This window comes from Lepisma saccharinum, chromosome 22 (assembly GCF_977018435.1).
Source record: "Lepisma saccharinum chromosome 22, izLepSacc3.1, whole genome shotgun sequence".
Lineage (NCBI taxonomy): Eukaryota > Metazoa > Arthropoda > Insecta > Zygentoma > Lepismatidae > Lepisma > Lepisma saccharinum.
In genome coordinates, this window is record NC_139250.1 from 5,410,309 (window position 1) to 5,426,564 (window position 16,256).

Below are 16,256 nucleotides of genomic sequence, written 5' to 3' on the forward strand. Positions count from 1 at the left end.
TGGTGTAACTCGACGTGCCTTTCATGCTGTATATGTTATACATTGTAATCGCAAAAGCTAGCCGAAATGTTACATGAAATGCTTGCATGTAAAAGTACTACCTGCTATAAGATTTTTGGAAGCATTTACATAGCATTTATGCTAGCAAAAATGCTAAAGGAAATGCTTTCGTCTAAAGCCAGCATAAGGGACTGCATTTCTCTGTAATAGTAGGTCACAATATACCCTTGATGTTACATTGTTCAGGAAGGCAAAATACATGTTATTACACTGTTGACACATGCTGTGAGCCAAGCTTTAATTCACATATGTTCTACTTGTGTTTTTCAGATTCACTTTCTAAAAGCAGTGAAAGTGAATCTGAAAATGAAGAAGGGAGTGATGAAACCGAATTTTCCTTTTTAGTAGTGACTTGTTCAGAAAATTCCACACTTAAGAGAAATATTGTAACCATAAACAAATTATACGGTAACCATATAATATTTTTCACTATATTAATGAATGTTAATGCAATGGAACCACAATTTTACGTTTTTCAGGGGACCTTATAGGTGAAAAAATTAAAATGGGAGAAAATGTAACATTTTGCTCCATTTGGACAATGAAGATTGATTGTATAATATTGGAATGTGTAAAATATAGGAACATATAACTGGGGTTCCAAAGTTTTCTCTTTGACCTCTACCATAACAATCTTGCAGTTTAATTTACCTAATAGTAGAATGTAAACGTAAATAAAAATTAATGGATGGCAATATACTTGTGAAATATAAATGTGAATTCTGCATAATTTCCAGGATATATTGGTATTGGTTCAACCTTATTTTTTCCCCAACATTTCTTCTTCATATTAGCAATTAAAGCCTATCACATACACATTATCACAAATAGCATTAATTTTTTCACAGCAGAAGAGTTCCCTGCTTTACAATATTGCTACCAGCCTTGAATTTGATTAAAAACAATATGTAATTTAGGATTACATTGTGTAAATCAGCGGAACTTTCAATCCCCACTGGGCGAAAATTTTATACTGTAGATGTAGTTCCAATTAGCTTGTGTGTGCATTAAATGGGCAATGAACACGGTCCAGTGATAAATAGGAAATGAAACTAGATATTACAACCAGTCTTCTGAACTTTTATTGACCTAAAAAAATACATTCGTAACAATAATATTTAAAGACAGTTTCCCATATATTAATACTGACTACACATCCGCTTTCAGTTGCTGATCTGAAAGTTCAATCTTTTCTCCAGGTTTAAATGCAGGCATTCCCAAATAAGGGCAGCTCGCACATCTGAATGCATCTCCCAGATAACACTGAAATGAAAACATTTATTTCATTGAGGTTTTATACTTTTACTTTTTCTACATGATGAAAGAAGTTCTTTCCACAAAATTTCCCCCTGGAAAAGATCAGAAACGGCCAACCACTTTTTGCTCAACCATCCCACTGAAAGAGTATGGAAATGTAGCCTGCAGTTTTGTTTCCTACAATGCCACATGTTCGTGCATCAGTGCTGTAAAGCACTCCAAGAAACGGAACAAAAATGCGAAGGATCACTGACCGACTGCATGTGGTGCACTCATAACAAGACTTGCCAATGTTAGTGTCTTAAGTGGTGGCCAAGTGTCACTAGACTCAAATAATAATAACTAGGGCGTGGGACTTAATGGCCTATAAAACTGTAAAAGATGCAGAAATATTCCCAGTAAAGCCAAACATATGCACAACAGTACTCTCCAATTTCTCCCATACCCGATAGAGTAGAGTAGGGGCTGTAATGTAGCGAATGTTATTTTTACTTTTGACTGATTTTTGTGAAAAGCGAAAAAGGCAAAGAAATGAGAACGAATTCTTTACTTGCCATGCAACAATGAGAGAGAACATTTTGCCTCAATAATGTTTGCATGGCTATCAATTGTTGGCGGGATAAAAAAGTGGGGTATTATTGTTCTGTACTAAGAAAAGACGGCACCTTTCTTCCTCTGTAATTTCCATATCCTACCATCGACAATATGAAAACCGATTATGTGCGAGAGAATTATGAAATTATACAGAAATATGTCTTATTACAACAAAATTGAAGAAATATATTGTAAAAAACGTGAAATAGGTGAAATATGTCAAAATATGCTTTGTCGAGTTTGGCTATTTCAGCCGATTTTCATCAGATATGTAAAGATCTCACCCCAATAATAGATCCGAAGCAAATTGAAAAATATGTCAAATCCCGGGCCCTAATAACCCATGATGCAACATCCCATTTAGCACCCAGGTCTACCTACCGACTGCCGGCCTTACTCCCACAGGTGTGAGATCATCTAACCAGTTACGGAGTGACGTGTGGTCAGCACAAAGAACCCCCAGTTGCTGTTGTAGGTTTTCATGACAGGGTTAAACTATTCGCTCATAGCTCTCCAATTTTCTCACCATGCTAGATGGCCACCAGTCCCATACACAGGCCGAAATCTCAGACGGTGTAGGGACTAGACTAATAGGTGGTTTAAATACACGTCAAGCTTTCAAGATAGTAGGGCTGTGTGTGAAAGACACTACTACTATGCTTCAGCCAGTTCTTTCTCGGGAACAACTCAAGCACTATGAATCTCCAAAGGTAGTGTGTACAGACTGGTGATATGTACAATTCTTCACATGAACGGAGGGGGAGGACCCTACCCACGGAATTGCAAATGCTCCTACATTCACAATGTTTGTTAACATTTAGCTTAAGTTCTACGTAGATTTCATTAATCATGAATTTATTACGTTTGCAACTTCTAAACATGATTACTACTTTGTTTATAGAAATAGCTGACCAGGATTCAAAACTTACATTTCCACAGGCGGATGTCTTTGGTTTCTCAATCTCAGTCTTAATTCCTTCAGTAGCTAATTCTTCAGCGAGTCCACAGGAGCAGTTCTTACAGGCCTTTCGCTTCCCAGTTGTCCCACACACTGAAGAAAAAGAAAACTATCAGTACAAATAAATGAATGTAAATATTATATTGCACATGCTGTAGAATCTTTACCCTCATGCAGTTATGCTTAGAGAAAGTTTACTTTAAGCGCACCTTATGCATAGGGAACCTAAATGGGACTAGACCTACAGTTTCTAATGGGAGCTGCGCCACTGTGCCTCCACCGCCCCATAAAGTCCACTTTATGCCCAGATAGGCTAATTGGAACTGGACCTACAGTTGAAAATTGGACTCGAACCACAGTGAAATCAATTGAAGGGCTCGGATGTAAAACATGGTAAGTGACATTTTGGTTATTTCTGAGTTCATTAAGAAAAAAGGTTATTAGAAGCTATTCTGTAGATAAATTGTTTTCGTATTGTGTTTAACAATTTCAGATGGCTTCACTGAAGCCAATCAAAATTGTATGACATGGCAATTTCACTCGAAAATTGAAGGATGGCACATTTTACTTTGTAACTCAAAAATTATTAAAATGCAGGTGGCATGGTTCCTTCCGCAGCAAGACAGTACACGCCTGATGAAGCCACCAGACGAGTGGCAAAATCCATTGCGAGAAAAATTTACGCCAAAATATTGAAAGTAAGCTTATTAGAGTTCATTACTTATGTCCGCGTAACCGCCAAACAGATATCTTTAGATACAAAGTGAAATCAATATACATCCATCCACCTCAGGAAATAATTAGTTAAATGTTAGTCAGCTAGACAAGAGCAATCGGTATAATTTATCATCATCATCCTTTGCCGTTTCCTGCCTCTGGCTGGGTCGGCATAGAAGTCAAGCCTCTCCATTTTTTCCTGGTCTTCCACCACTCCTCTCTTGTCGTCTTCTCCTAACACACTCCGCTAGCTGCTCTTTCCACCGACATAATTTATGCCATCATAAAATGGTCTTAGATCACCAAATATATTCTTAGTAGTGTCAGTAGCATCCTACACATGTATATTGACAACAAAGACTTCAGTTAGTAGCTCTGTTAGTTAAAACTCTAAGACTAACCAAATTAAAGAAAATATTACATTGAAATAGCTGTTAACAATAGGACTTTCAATTACCCAAATTTAATTTAGTTGCACAATAACACTTTGACAAGGTCAGTGGAGGAACGGCTGATCGCTACAGCAACAGGGCATCAGTTTGTTATACTTTTTAATCCTTTTTCCTTCCACAATTTCCTTAATTTCATCCTGATAAAGGATCCTGAAAATTCGGAAAACAAAACAAGGTATGTGTTTTGATTTTAACTTAGTTTTAATATGTTTACGACGTGGCGTAAAATACCAACTTTTTTTTTTTTACCTTTTAACGTTGAAGGATCAGGTTTCTTCAGATCATCCTCATCTAGCAGCTGATCAGAATCTATAATTTCATCATCGACTGTATCATCTATCTTCCACACAGCAGCAACGTCACTTGATGGCTTGGCTGGGGATTTTGCAAATGATAAGAGTGAAGATGATCCAACCTGAGGAAGAAAAAGGGAAATATTACATGCGACAAACAATGAACAGACAAATCATTAAAATGAAAAGACAGTGGACCTCTTTTTAACTCGAACTCCAAGGGGACATGATAAAGGTTTGAATTATCCAAAATTCAAATTAACAAAAATATGTATCATACATACTGAGTATAGCATGTTGAAAATACACTAATTTACTTCAGCAAGAGGAAAAAAATAACAATAAGACATCAAGGAAACTGCATATGCACAATGATTTTATTGTTGTAATACAGTTCTTTCTACACAATAAATAAATAAAATAATAATCCGTCGCGCAACAGCCCATGAAGGGCCTAGGCATACCTACCGACTGCCAGTCTCCCTCACACGCTTTCCTTCATCACCTATAAGCGTGGAGATCTTCAACCAGCATTGGAATAGTCGGGGGGTCAGCCCGACGTTTCCCCAGCCGTTATAGTAGGTCTCCGTGACCGGATTACGCTCACTCACTCGCTCATTTCCTCAAGATGGTGGGTTGCCACCGGCCCTATACGTAGCCTGAATAAATTCCGACCAGAGCTGGATTCGAACCTACGCCATCCCGCAGCGAACGATCTCCAGACGAGTCAACACCTTAACCCGCTCGACTACGGAGGCTACACATTAACCATTTACAATACGTGTTATGTATGTCATCATAGAAAACACTAGTACAGTATTTAACTTTTAAAAGAAGTACTCGCAGATCATTTTCTGGTGAAAAATCCCTGTGTATTGCGCTGTCGCAAATGGGAACGCAAATGCCTGGTAACTTCACGGCCAACTGTACTCATAGCTTCCGTAAAACTAGCGGTCAATTTCAATGTTGCAGCAAAATGTTCTAAAGTGTCCAAGGTGATTAACACTTCCTAGACACACATCTGAACACACAACTGAATTTGTTGGTTAAATACGTATAAGCTCATTGTTGATGCAATGGTCGCAATTATCGAGCAATTGCATCCAAGTTTTAATCTTGATGTTACTCGTACTGGCTATGGTTTAAAGAATAGAAAAACACATTTGAACACATTGTGATCTGAATCTGTTGGTTACAATACTGTATAAGTTGATTGTTGACAAGATGATAGAGATTGTTGAGCGATTTCTTACATACCTAGCAGAGGAACAGAAAAAAAAATTATGAAAACTTTGAAAGTTCGTGATAAATGAGATCTAATGATGCAACGGACTACAAAACAGTTCGTAATTCGTGGTAACCGAAATCCACGTTAACCTATAAAACTTTCTATAAGAATAATACATCCCTGCCGGGACCAACATTTTGTTCATGTTAACCGAGTGTTCGTCTTAAGCGAGTTTGTCTTAACGAGGGTTTACTGTATTAGCTATTTTGTTTGAATTGTTACTTTGTCCACATTGGGACTGGACGTACAGTTTAAGTGGGATCCGAACCACTGTGCAATGGTGCGTTGACCAGGGATCAAACCTGGGACCCATTCATTACAAGGTGGTGAGGTTACCACAACCCAATTGGGGAGGCCTTTGTGTTCCTACTTAGTTTCATTCGCTATCTATATACAAATAAACAAACACATATTTTTATCTCTTTGTTGAGTATTGATGGAACTATTTCATGCATATTAAGAGGATGTTAATGATTAACTGTGGCAAGCTTCCATACCAGTAACCATGACAGACTGCACCCAAAAAATGCTAAAAATAATTTTGATATTCAAGTATTTTTAGGAAGGCAATTTTTGTTTATTATTTTTATAAAAGTAAAGACAATTTATAAACCTGTTACATAAAGTAAATTTCAAAATAAGCAGTTTTTCATTCCTTACATACACAAACACCAAAACTAACAGTCGCAAAATATAATCTTTATTTCTTCTCACAATTTCTGCGCTTCACTGCCCCTATTCACAAAATGTTGCTTTGTTTAATTGCAATGATGAAAGTCTTGGCTAGGACTTGAATCTATGCCCTTTGGTAGAGAAGTGAATTTTAATCATGTCTTGTCATATGAATTTATTTGTAAGCCAAAACCTATTACTGTTAAATGAAGAGGTTAATGAGCCATTCATCCCTACAAAAATAGTACTTGACCCTTTTAATTACGAGGGTCACTATTTATATTTTGAGCCTAACAATGAAAAAACAGGAATTTGGCATTGAAAACTGCTTTATTGTTTTTCTAAGTATTCTCCTTTATGGTCAATACACTTTTGCATTCATTCGAACCATTTGTCAAAGCAGTTTTTCCAATCTTCTTGAGACACCTCCATAATATGGTTTTTGAACGCATCAACGGCGTCTTCTGCTGACGAAAATCGTTGTCCACGCAATTTATTCTTGACATTCGGGAACAAGAAGAAGTCATTGGGTGCCAAATCAGGACTGTATGGCGGATGACCCATCAATTCGATTTTTTGACTGTTCATAAAGTCGTTGTTAGACGAGATGTGTGACAGCTGGCATTGTCTTGATGAAGAATGATCCGACGGTGTTTGTTTGTTTTCCGTGTTTGACCGAAGACCTCTGGCAAACAAATTGTTGTGCACCATTCAGAGTTGACCGTTCCTCTAAAGGCACAGTTGCCACATGACCTGTTTTCCCAAAAAAAAAACAGGCGACCATTTGTTTCGATGTGCTTCGAGCGCGAACAACTTTTGTTGGATTGGGTTCATCTTGAGACACCCATACAGTCGACTGCTGTTTACGTTCCGGCTCATATGCATATATCTATGATTTGTCACCTGTTACAATCTTATATACGTCTTTTGAAGCACCACGATTGTATTTATTGAGCATTTGTTTGCACCAATTGACGCGAGCGTCTTTTTGAGTTCTTGTCAAATTATATATTGTGTGGGATCCAACGAGAACATACCTTTCTCACAGCTAAATGATCATGTAATATTTTATATATGCTGGTGAAACTAATGCCTATGGTTGCCTCAATCTCACAGTATGTCACATGACGATCTTGCAGTATTAGGTTTTGCACAGCATCAATGCTTTCTTGAACAACAACTGATTTTGGACAACCTTCGCGAATCTCGTCGGTGAGCGAATTTGCGGCCACGATTAAATTCGTTATACCAGCGTTTCACAGTGGCAAAGGATGGAGCTTCATCACCAAATGTGGAAGTAAGTTGATCGATGCACTCTTGTCTTGATAATCCACGTCGAAAATCGTAAAAAATCATCGCACGAAAATGTTCACGAGTTAATTCCATTGTATTGTTGTCGCGCAATCTCCAAGGCAACATAAACAGCACAAATGAAGCTATTGACAAAACATTTGAAGTACGTTATGGTCAATAATGCCAGACGATAAACGTCAAATCGCGCCTAACTTCAATCAGTGTTGCCAAGGCTCAAAATATAAATAGTGACCCACATATGAGTTCCCCTCTTGAGCACTTCATGTAAAAAGCGAATTCACTTTACATTAGAACAAATGCACAGTATTAGCAAAAATAACATAATTTTGTTGAAACTTACCTCAAAATTTGGCTTGTGACATTCAATCCTAACAACTTGGACACTTTCATTCACACGCAGCAATCCTTTCAGCTCCAAAAGTTCATCATCAGACAGCGAGACTTTCTCAGGCACTGATACATTGACCATTCCAGACAGTTTCACTGTTGAAACCAGTTTTGACTCAGTCTTTCCAGAGCTCCCACTAGATGTTACCACTGCTTGCTGAAGCACCAGCTTACCATTTGGCTTAAGAATTTTCAAAATGTCCCCAATTAATTCAACATTATGCACTATTGTGTGAGGGAAAAATGTTCCTGACAGAACCACATCAAACGTGGAATTCCCATACGCAGCTGAAAAAGAATAGAATGTCATTAGTTTGCATGTGGTATTTTACATAAGTAGCCTATGAGTATGTTACTTACATGGTTAGGGGCAGACAAGTTCAGTCTTCCTACTAACAATAAGTACTTACTTCCTTACACCATTATTTTATATGCAGTGATGCAATATTTCTATGCATATAGTTAATGTACAAATAAATTTGTTCCACTTTCCTTAAGCACTATTTCAAATACATGTACTTGCATTGCATAGACGCATTCATTTTTAGAAATAATTTACCAATGCAATGTCTGAATTTTCAAAATGGCCATAGGTTGTTAGTCATGGAAGGAAGTTCAATTTTTACTACAAAGTGGGAAAAAATGAAACCACACTTTCCAGATTTCACCAGCGTGCATCAGTTAGGTGCACCAAAAATGACGTCAAGTTCAGTGAAATTTGGAATGTGCACGCATATCCACGTTTATCGGGAAAAATTCACCATCAGTGACTAAATCACAGAAGATATTTCATGAATGTTATACCTAGTCGTATCATAAATACTGACACAAAGTTTGAGGCAGTGTGTACAACCGGTTTTCAAGGTCGCGGCCAACCTTCCTGTGCAAGAGGCTGGAGTGGGCCATTGTGAGTTGAGCTGTCATAGAGGAAGTGTGTTCGTAAAAGTGTAGCTATGGAGTGGGGCGATTACGAAAATCGTGTGGCAGTAGTAGCGCTTCATAAAGTGGGTCAAACAGCCCCCATGATATTCAGAACACTTAAAAAGTTGAATATCAGCAAATCTTTCGTGTATCGGACCATCAAGCGATTCACAGAGACTGGGACAGTTGATGATCGCCCAAGGCAAGGCTGCCACGCAGCGTACGAACCAAAAAGCTAGTGCAAGCAGTGGCAGCCCGTATTCGGAGAAATCCTGTACGAAAGCAGGCAGTGCTTGCTCGTGAGCTGAACATTCCCAAAATGTCAGTGTCTCGTGTGTTAAGAAGTGACTTGGGGTTGAAGGCTTATCGGCGAAGTACAGGTCACTTCCTCAATGCACGTCTGAAAGAGCAGAGGGTGATAAGAGCAAAACGCCTCCTGCAGCGTTACGCCAACAATGGCCACAGGAAAATTCTTTTCACAGATGAAAAGATATCCAACATTGAGGAAACTTTCAATCGCCAAAATGACCGGGTGTATGCGTCAACATCCCACGAAGCTCGGGAGAAAGCCCCGAAGATCCAGAGGGGTCATCATCCGGCCTCAGTCATGGTTTGGTGGGGCGTGGCGTATGATGGCACCACCAAGCTGCATTTTTGTGAAAAAGGGGTGAAAACGTCAGCCAGAGTGTACGAAAGTACTGTGTTGAACTCTGTTGTGAAGCCTTTGAGTGACACTTTGTTCAGGAACCAACATTGGACCTTCCAACAGGATTCCGCACCAGCCCATAAGGCACACACTACCCAGGAGTGGCTCAAGAGCAATGTCCCGGACTTCATTGCTCCAGCTGATTGGCCTGCTAGCAGCCCTGACCTCAACCCGTTAGACTACAAATTGTGGTCAGTGCTTGAGGGCATGGTCTGTACGAGGAGGCATGCCAATATTGACAGTCTGAAACGGTCCCTGGTGAAGGCAGTGGTGACTTTCCCTACGGAGACAGTGCGTAATGCTGTAGATGAGTGGCCGCAGAGACTTCAGGCCTGTGTGAAGGCCAAAGGCGGCCATTTTGAAAAATGATCGGTGTTATGTGTTCGTTAGACCTGTAAGTAACCTATACAATCAGGACATTAAAGTATCTTTAACACTTTCGTCATAATTCACTTTCAATGTTGTGTCAGTATTTATGATATGACTAGGTATATTTTCACTTAATGACATCTTATTTTGCATGTGCAATATGAATTTAAGTGGTATTCTTCTGTAAAGATATCGAATCTCGCAAATGGATGCATTCCTGCATGTTGCAGCAGAAGATGAATGCATGTTTTGATGCATCGGCATACTATATTTCACCTTGTGTGGAAGTGAAGGAGTAGCAGTATTTAAAATGTTGACAGTTTATGTCTGCATCCAGTTTATTTGCCCTCCTTGCAACAAAATCGGCGAGACATTCAGTACTATGGCCTACAGAAAGCATATCATGAATCAGAAGAAGCTTCATTGCTGACAACGCCATTTTGATTCACCAGCCGCACCATCTCTTGAGGCTGGTGTAAATTGATGATGTCATGGTTTAACCTCGTGAAAGCTTTGGTGCGCCCCGGTGAAGTACGAAAAGCCGAAGCATGCATCAGCAGTGAAATCTGGAAAGCGCAGATACGATTGTAGATAAACCAGAAGTGTTTATTTCTCTCAAATCTATACAAATCTGATATGTAATATTACTAAATTTTTTATTTGTTGACTTCATGCATGACTCTGGCAGAGAAATTGTACAAACACACATATGTAACATGTATAAAGAGCATAATAAGTATTAATTTGGAGAACATGCTCACCCATAGTCAACCTTTCCACATTTTCAAGCTGAACTTTTCCTGTTGAACCAACCACTTCCTGCAGTTGATGAACAGTATTTGATAAAGTTTCTGCTGCAACAGCACTCTGCCACAAAATCAGCACTTGATACCCTGGTTTGACCTGATCCATCTTTTGCTGTAAATATTAAAAAAATAATATTTTTCATATTACACAAAAGAAAAACAGCAAAGAATGTCAATTGAAAAGTATTCGATGAAACACTTGTGACATTTTCATTATTCTGGATAAAACCTAATATGTACAAAACATCTGCCTTTAATTTTTAAATCTCTTCCGTTTTCTGTACAGTATATACGAGCAAATTTATTGAGGAAGGTGCAGGTATGAAACATTTTTATTGTACCAAATACCCCCCCCCCCCTTTCAATCTTTCAAAACCTTTCCAAGACGTGAAAATGGAAAATCATTCTAGATACTATCTGGTGCAACTTTTATGACAACAGTCAATTACTGTTGACAGTACTTCTTTACCATTTATTTGCTTGCCTTATAGGAAGAGTTTGTTTTTGAATACTCGGGAAAACGGAAAACATATCGGGTAATTACCACAGCCATTATTCATTTGTATTTGTTAGTCTCATTAATAACATCATTTTATATGGTTTACTCATTCTGTGCTGAAACTACTTGCACTTCACTCAAAACAAGATCGATCACTTAGAAGAGAACAGAACTGTCATAAAGTAACAAATTCATAACATAACTAATAACAAACATTATAGAAATGCAATAAGTAATTTTCAAATAAAAAATGTTAAACACTAACTTAGTTGTTGTCGAAAAAGCTCCTTTCTGTGGCTCCTTTTTCTTTCACTTCAGTTGTCTGCTTCGATTCACCGGAAGACTCAACTCGATCAAACATAAGTCGATTGCAATGTAATAATCATCGATGACTCGGCGATTAGTCTTTTACACTTTTCAAGACACTTTGGCTCTAACTTCTCTTGATACACATTTGTGACAATATTACTACAGCGCCTTGAATAACGTAGTGTGGAAAACGACCAAAGAAACTGGTTCCCCGAGACGATGACAAGTAGATGGCAGTGCGATCGACCCAGGTGCTAATTTTGTTATGAAAGTAATGCGGCTTAGTTAGTTTTTGGAATATATTGTATAGGTTTGTTTCTCTAGAAAGGCGGTAAGTGAATTGATGGAAACAATTATATTTGTGGAGTGATTTGCAGTCACGAAATGGCATTAATTTACACAGAAAAGTAACATAAATACATTTTATGTGCAACGCAACACGAGCATCAACATATCGCATGTGAGGCTGGACGTCAAACGTTGGATTGCGTACACAAGTTTATTTTTGTATACTAATAAAATTGAAATAGTGTCATGAAGGAGAAAAAATGTTTCGTGGCGTACATATTATGAAGTAATTTTCCCGAAATGCAGATATTCGAAAGAATTTAATTTCATATTCCATGGAGTTCAAACAGGGTTGGTAAAATTTGTGTTTTTTTTAAAAAGAACAAAACAAACTGTTTTTTTTGTTTAAAACATGTTTTTTTTGTTTTAAACATAGTTTTAAACATGAGTTAAAAAAAACATGTTTTAAACATGTTTTAAACAAAACAAATTCAACCTTTTCCCAGTAAATTATAGTTAAAGTCGTTAAAGAGAAAAAATACTCATTTTTATGAGTACAATGGCGACAAGGACAGTTTATTTACCTTTGGAGATAAGGTTTACCATACTGCAGGGTAGGGGTGTGGGGTACAGAATTTTTTGGGTCGGGACGGGGAAAATTCTCAATTTCCCGAAAAAGTCGGAAAATTTTCGGGACGGGATGTGTTCGAAATTTCCCAAAGCTCTTGAAATCTCGAATTCTACATGTAATTTCCATCTTAAGTGCTTGTTTTTGCACTTCTGGTACAAAACCACAATGCAGAGAATGTCTAGAATTGACGACGTTTTAAAATGACCATTCGGAATTTCCAGACTGCTTGGGATCCCAAAACGTCGGAAAGTCAGGTTCGGGACGGAAATTTTCTTTCCCGATCCCGGTCCCGACTTTTCGGGATCTCGCACACCTCTACTGCAGGTATAGGCGCCGACTCCATGGGGCTTAAGGGGGGGGGTCGAGCCCCCCAATATTAACAATGTGGGGGCAGAGCCACCCAAATAATTTTGCTTAAGAAGATCTAATGTATTATTTTGCTTCTCTTGTAAAGTTTACTCTGAACTGTGCCACATGAACTTAACTTTTATTACATATTTAAAATTTTCTACACCATCAACTTTGGGGAGGCTATGACCAGAGACAGCAAAACGCATGATTTATTACTAGTATATACTAAGTATGTAATTATGAGTATTGTTACAATTTTTACTAAACATGAGTTTCAAAAGACGATGTGCATGAACTAGGGTAGTGGATGGGACGTTCGGGCTACAAATGGCTCTCGCATGACATTCAGAACGAGATCATTGATATATTAGGGAGATCTGTTTTGCGCTCCGTGGTAGCAGATAATAAAAGTCGGGAATATTTTGCTATTATGGTTGACGAAACTTGTGACATATCCAACCGTGGACAATTAATATTCTGCATTCGAACTGTGAATAAAAAAATGACATTTTTGAGGAATTCATGGGCTTTTATTAGGGGTGTGCGGGACGGGAAAAATTTTCAATTTCCCTACTGAGTCGGGAAATGTTCAAAATTTCCCGAAGCTCTGAAAATCTCGAATTATACACGTCATTTTCATTTTAAGTGATTTCTGGATTAAAAACTAACAATTTACGGTAAGTTCCAGAAATTGACAATGCAGAAAACGTCGAGAAATAACGACATTTTCAAATGAGCATTCGGTATTTCCCGACTGCACGGGATCCCGAAAATTCGGGAAATCATTTCCCGAAGTCCGGATCGGACTTTTATGAGATTCCGAACACTGTGGCCAAAACTTAAGAAAGGGAGAGAGTGAGTCATTCAATAATTTAATTCAGTGATCAGAGGCCCCCCCCCAATAATTTTGACAAGTCGGCGGCCGTGACTGCAGGGACAAAAGTTGTGGGTAATAGCCCCCCTTTTTCCGCCACTACTGAAGTAGGTTAGGATTTATATTCATCTAAATTTCAAGAAACTAAATATTATAGAATTCCTATCCTCGTCCTGAAAAAATCACGGTGAAATATTTCCTGCTGCCTGAACAGTTTATATAGCAGAAAACAACCTGCAGTGTCATAATAGATTCTCCAGATGATTTTTTTCAAAGTACAAAATTATGTTTCCAAAAGTAAGCATCTGCGCTTCATTCAGTTATACAAACCAATGAATCGTATCGCAAAAGAAAAAAAATCACGTCACGATCAAAATCACGCATTGTGTATTTAGATATTAGTTTCCATTTCAAGCTTCCACCAGTCTCAAACTTACAGGACGATACGAAACAAGGAACTGAGAGGTTTCGATTTCTACAGTAAAGCACGGGTCTTTCTTGTCGCACAACAATCTTGCTACCTTGTGCATACAGCCTAAAATTATAAAGCTTTCTCCTGTGACGTCAGAACATAAGGTTGCTCAAGTGTTGTGCGATAAAATATATACCACCAAAATGTGTTTTAAACACTTGTAAAAAAAACATGTTTAAAACAGATTGTTTTAAACGTTTAAAACATTTGTAAAAAAAACAAAGCCGTGTGTTTTAAACGTTTAAAACAAAGTGTTTTAAACACTTTTGTTTTAAACATGCCAACCCTGAGTTCAAATAGCCGATTAGGATGTACCTTGTCATCTCTATCAACAAATTGCTTTACATTCGTGTCGATTGGTAACTAGAACATTGATGAAAATATAACTCAACCAACGCGTTGTTTACATTTTTCCAGTAAGCGGGAAACGAAAAGTGCCATATTTCACGCTTGCGAGTTTTTGGGCGGTAAGTTTGACAACACGCGAGTGGATGTAAAACAATCTTTGAAAAATAAACGAGTATTGTCTGTGTGAAATTCCATAAAAATAATATTTGTGACAATGACAATATTAATGAACCTTTCAGGATAATGCATACACAATACTAATTCTCGCAGCAATTGCCATGTTACGTGTTACAATCCATACCTATGTTTTCTTCCGTATTGTTAATAAAAAACTCAAGGACAGGTCATGATCGACGGTTCATAATATTCTTTAATATTTTCGCGACTACTGTACCAAATATCATAACAATTTTCTGATACAAAGAAATGTTACAAGGAAAAGAATCAGACGTTGCAGCGAAATCCCCATTTACTTCCATTATAAACAGTCGAACACCAAGCACCGGGGTCAACACCAGCGCCTCTAGCGGATCATTTTCGAGTGGAACCAGCGAGAGACGGCAGAACCATGCCGTTTTCCACACTACGTTATTCTAGGCGCTGTAATATTACTCATCAGTTGAGTTGTAACATTTGCCATGTTTTTCATCATAACTTCAACAGTCCTTTAATGTACATAAAGGAAAACCTCCCCAGTTTTAGGTTGCGTTCTAATGTACATGACTATAATACAAGGCACAATCTGAATATAGAAATGTCATACGCTAGACTATGCAAGACTCAACAAAATTTTAAACATAATGGAATGAGAGTATTCAATTTGCTACCAGCTTCTATACGTAATTCAGAAAACAAGCAGTTTGCTAAACACATTCAGTAGCGTACGCAGGATTTCATCAAGGGGGGTGTTATTTAGAAAACTTTCTACAAATACACATTACCATTGTTTTATTATACTTTAATTAATAATAATAACAATAAATTAATTAATAATTATTTTAATTAATTAGTTTAATTACTACTAATAATTACTACTAATGCAGCTGCTATTTATGAAAGAAATACAACAAAATTACATTTCTTTTGTTTCTTTGTTACAACGGTTGTTCTAGTCAACGGTTGTATATGATAAGTGAGACATTTTAAGTGTGAAGAAAATCCATAAAAACAAGGAAATATATTAAATTTATTGAAGTAATCGAAATATGAAACTCATTCAAAGAGTCTTGTCTGGTCTAGTCTGACAACTTCTTGGGATATCCGGGTTGATTCCCGGAATTGGTTGGAATTTATCCAGCCGTGTCTCCGCACCCAGCCTCATAGCAATGGGTACCTGAGAGCAACCCTGGGGGATGAAGGCTGCCGGAGCATGGTGCTGATCACATCACCTGCAAAATAGTTCGAGATCGAGAATCTTTGGGGTCCACCACACCAGTACGTGTGCCTTCATGGCACGGTGCTATATACACGGGGGAATTTTCATTACCTTTACCTATGGAACTCGCCCAGGATGATGATGATGAAGCGCGAGAATACATGTTGTCAAATTCCACTGAGTCTATGCTTTCGTTGAAAAGTAAGTTTATAGACATTCCAACACATTTATCACTTCTAGGTGATTCACAAAGCACTTCTTCAACATTATTTAATGATGTGGATGTAGACTCAGCATCACTCGAGAGTTCACAAG

General features: G+C 37.9%; 1 protein-coding gene across 1 annotated transcript; it reads right to left on the reverse strand.

Moving 5' to 3' along the window:
- Nucleotides 1-1,119: 1,119 nt before the first annotated feature.
- On the reverse strand, nt 1,120-11,714 carry CIAPIN1 (cytokine induced apoptosis inhibitor 1). The gene is made up of 6 exons (XM_083143562.1): nt 11,559-11,714; nt 10,750-10,906; nt 7,946-8,280; nt 4,288-4,453; nt 2,841-2,962; nt 1,120-1,323 (listed from the first exon to the last, which is right to left on the reverse strand). The coding sequence occupies exons 2-6, from the start codon at nt 10,898-10,900 to the stop codon at nt 1,210-1,212; spliced, it is 888 nt and encodes a 295-aa protein (XP_082999688.1). The 5' UTR covers nt 10,901-10,906; nt 11,559-11,714; the 3' UTR covers nt 1,120-1,209.
- Between the last annotated feature and the right edge of the window lie 4,542 nt (nt 11,715-16,256).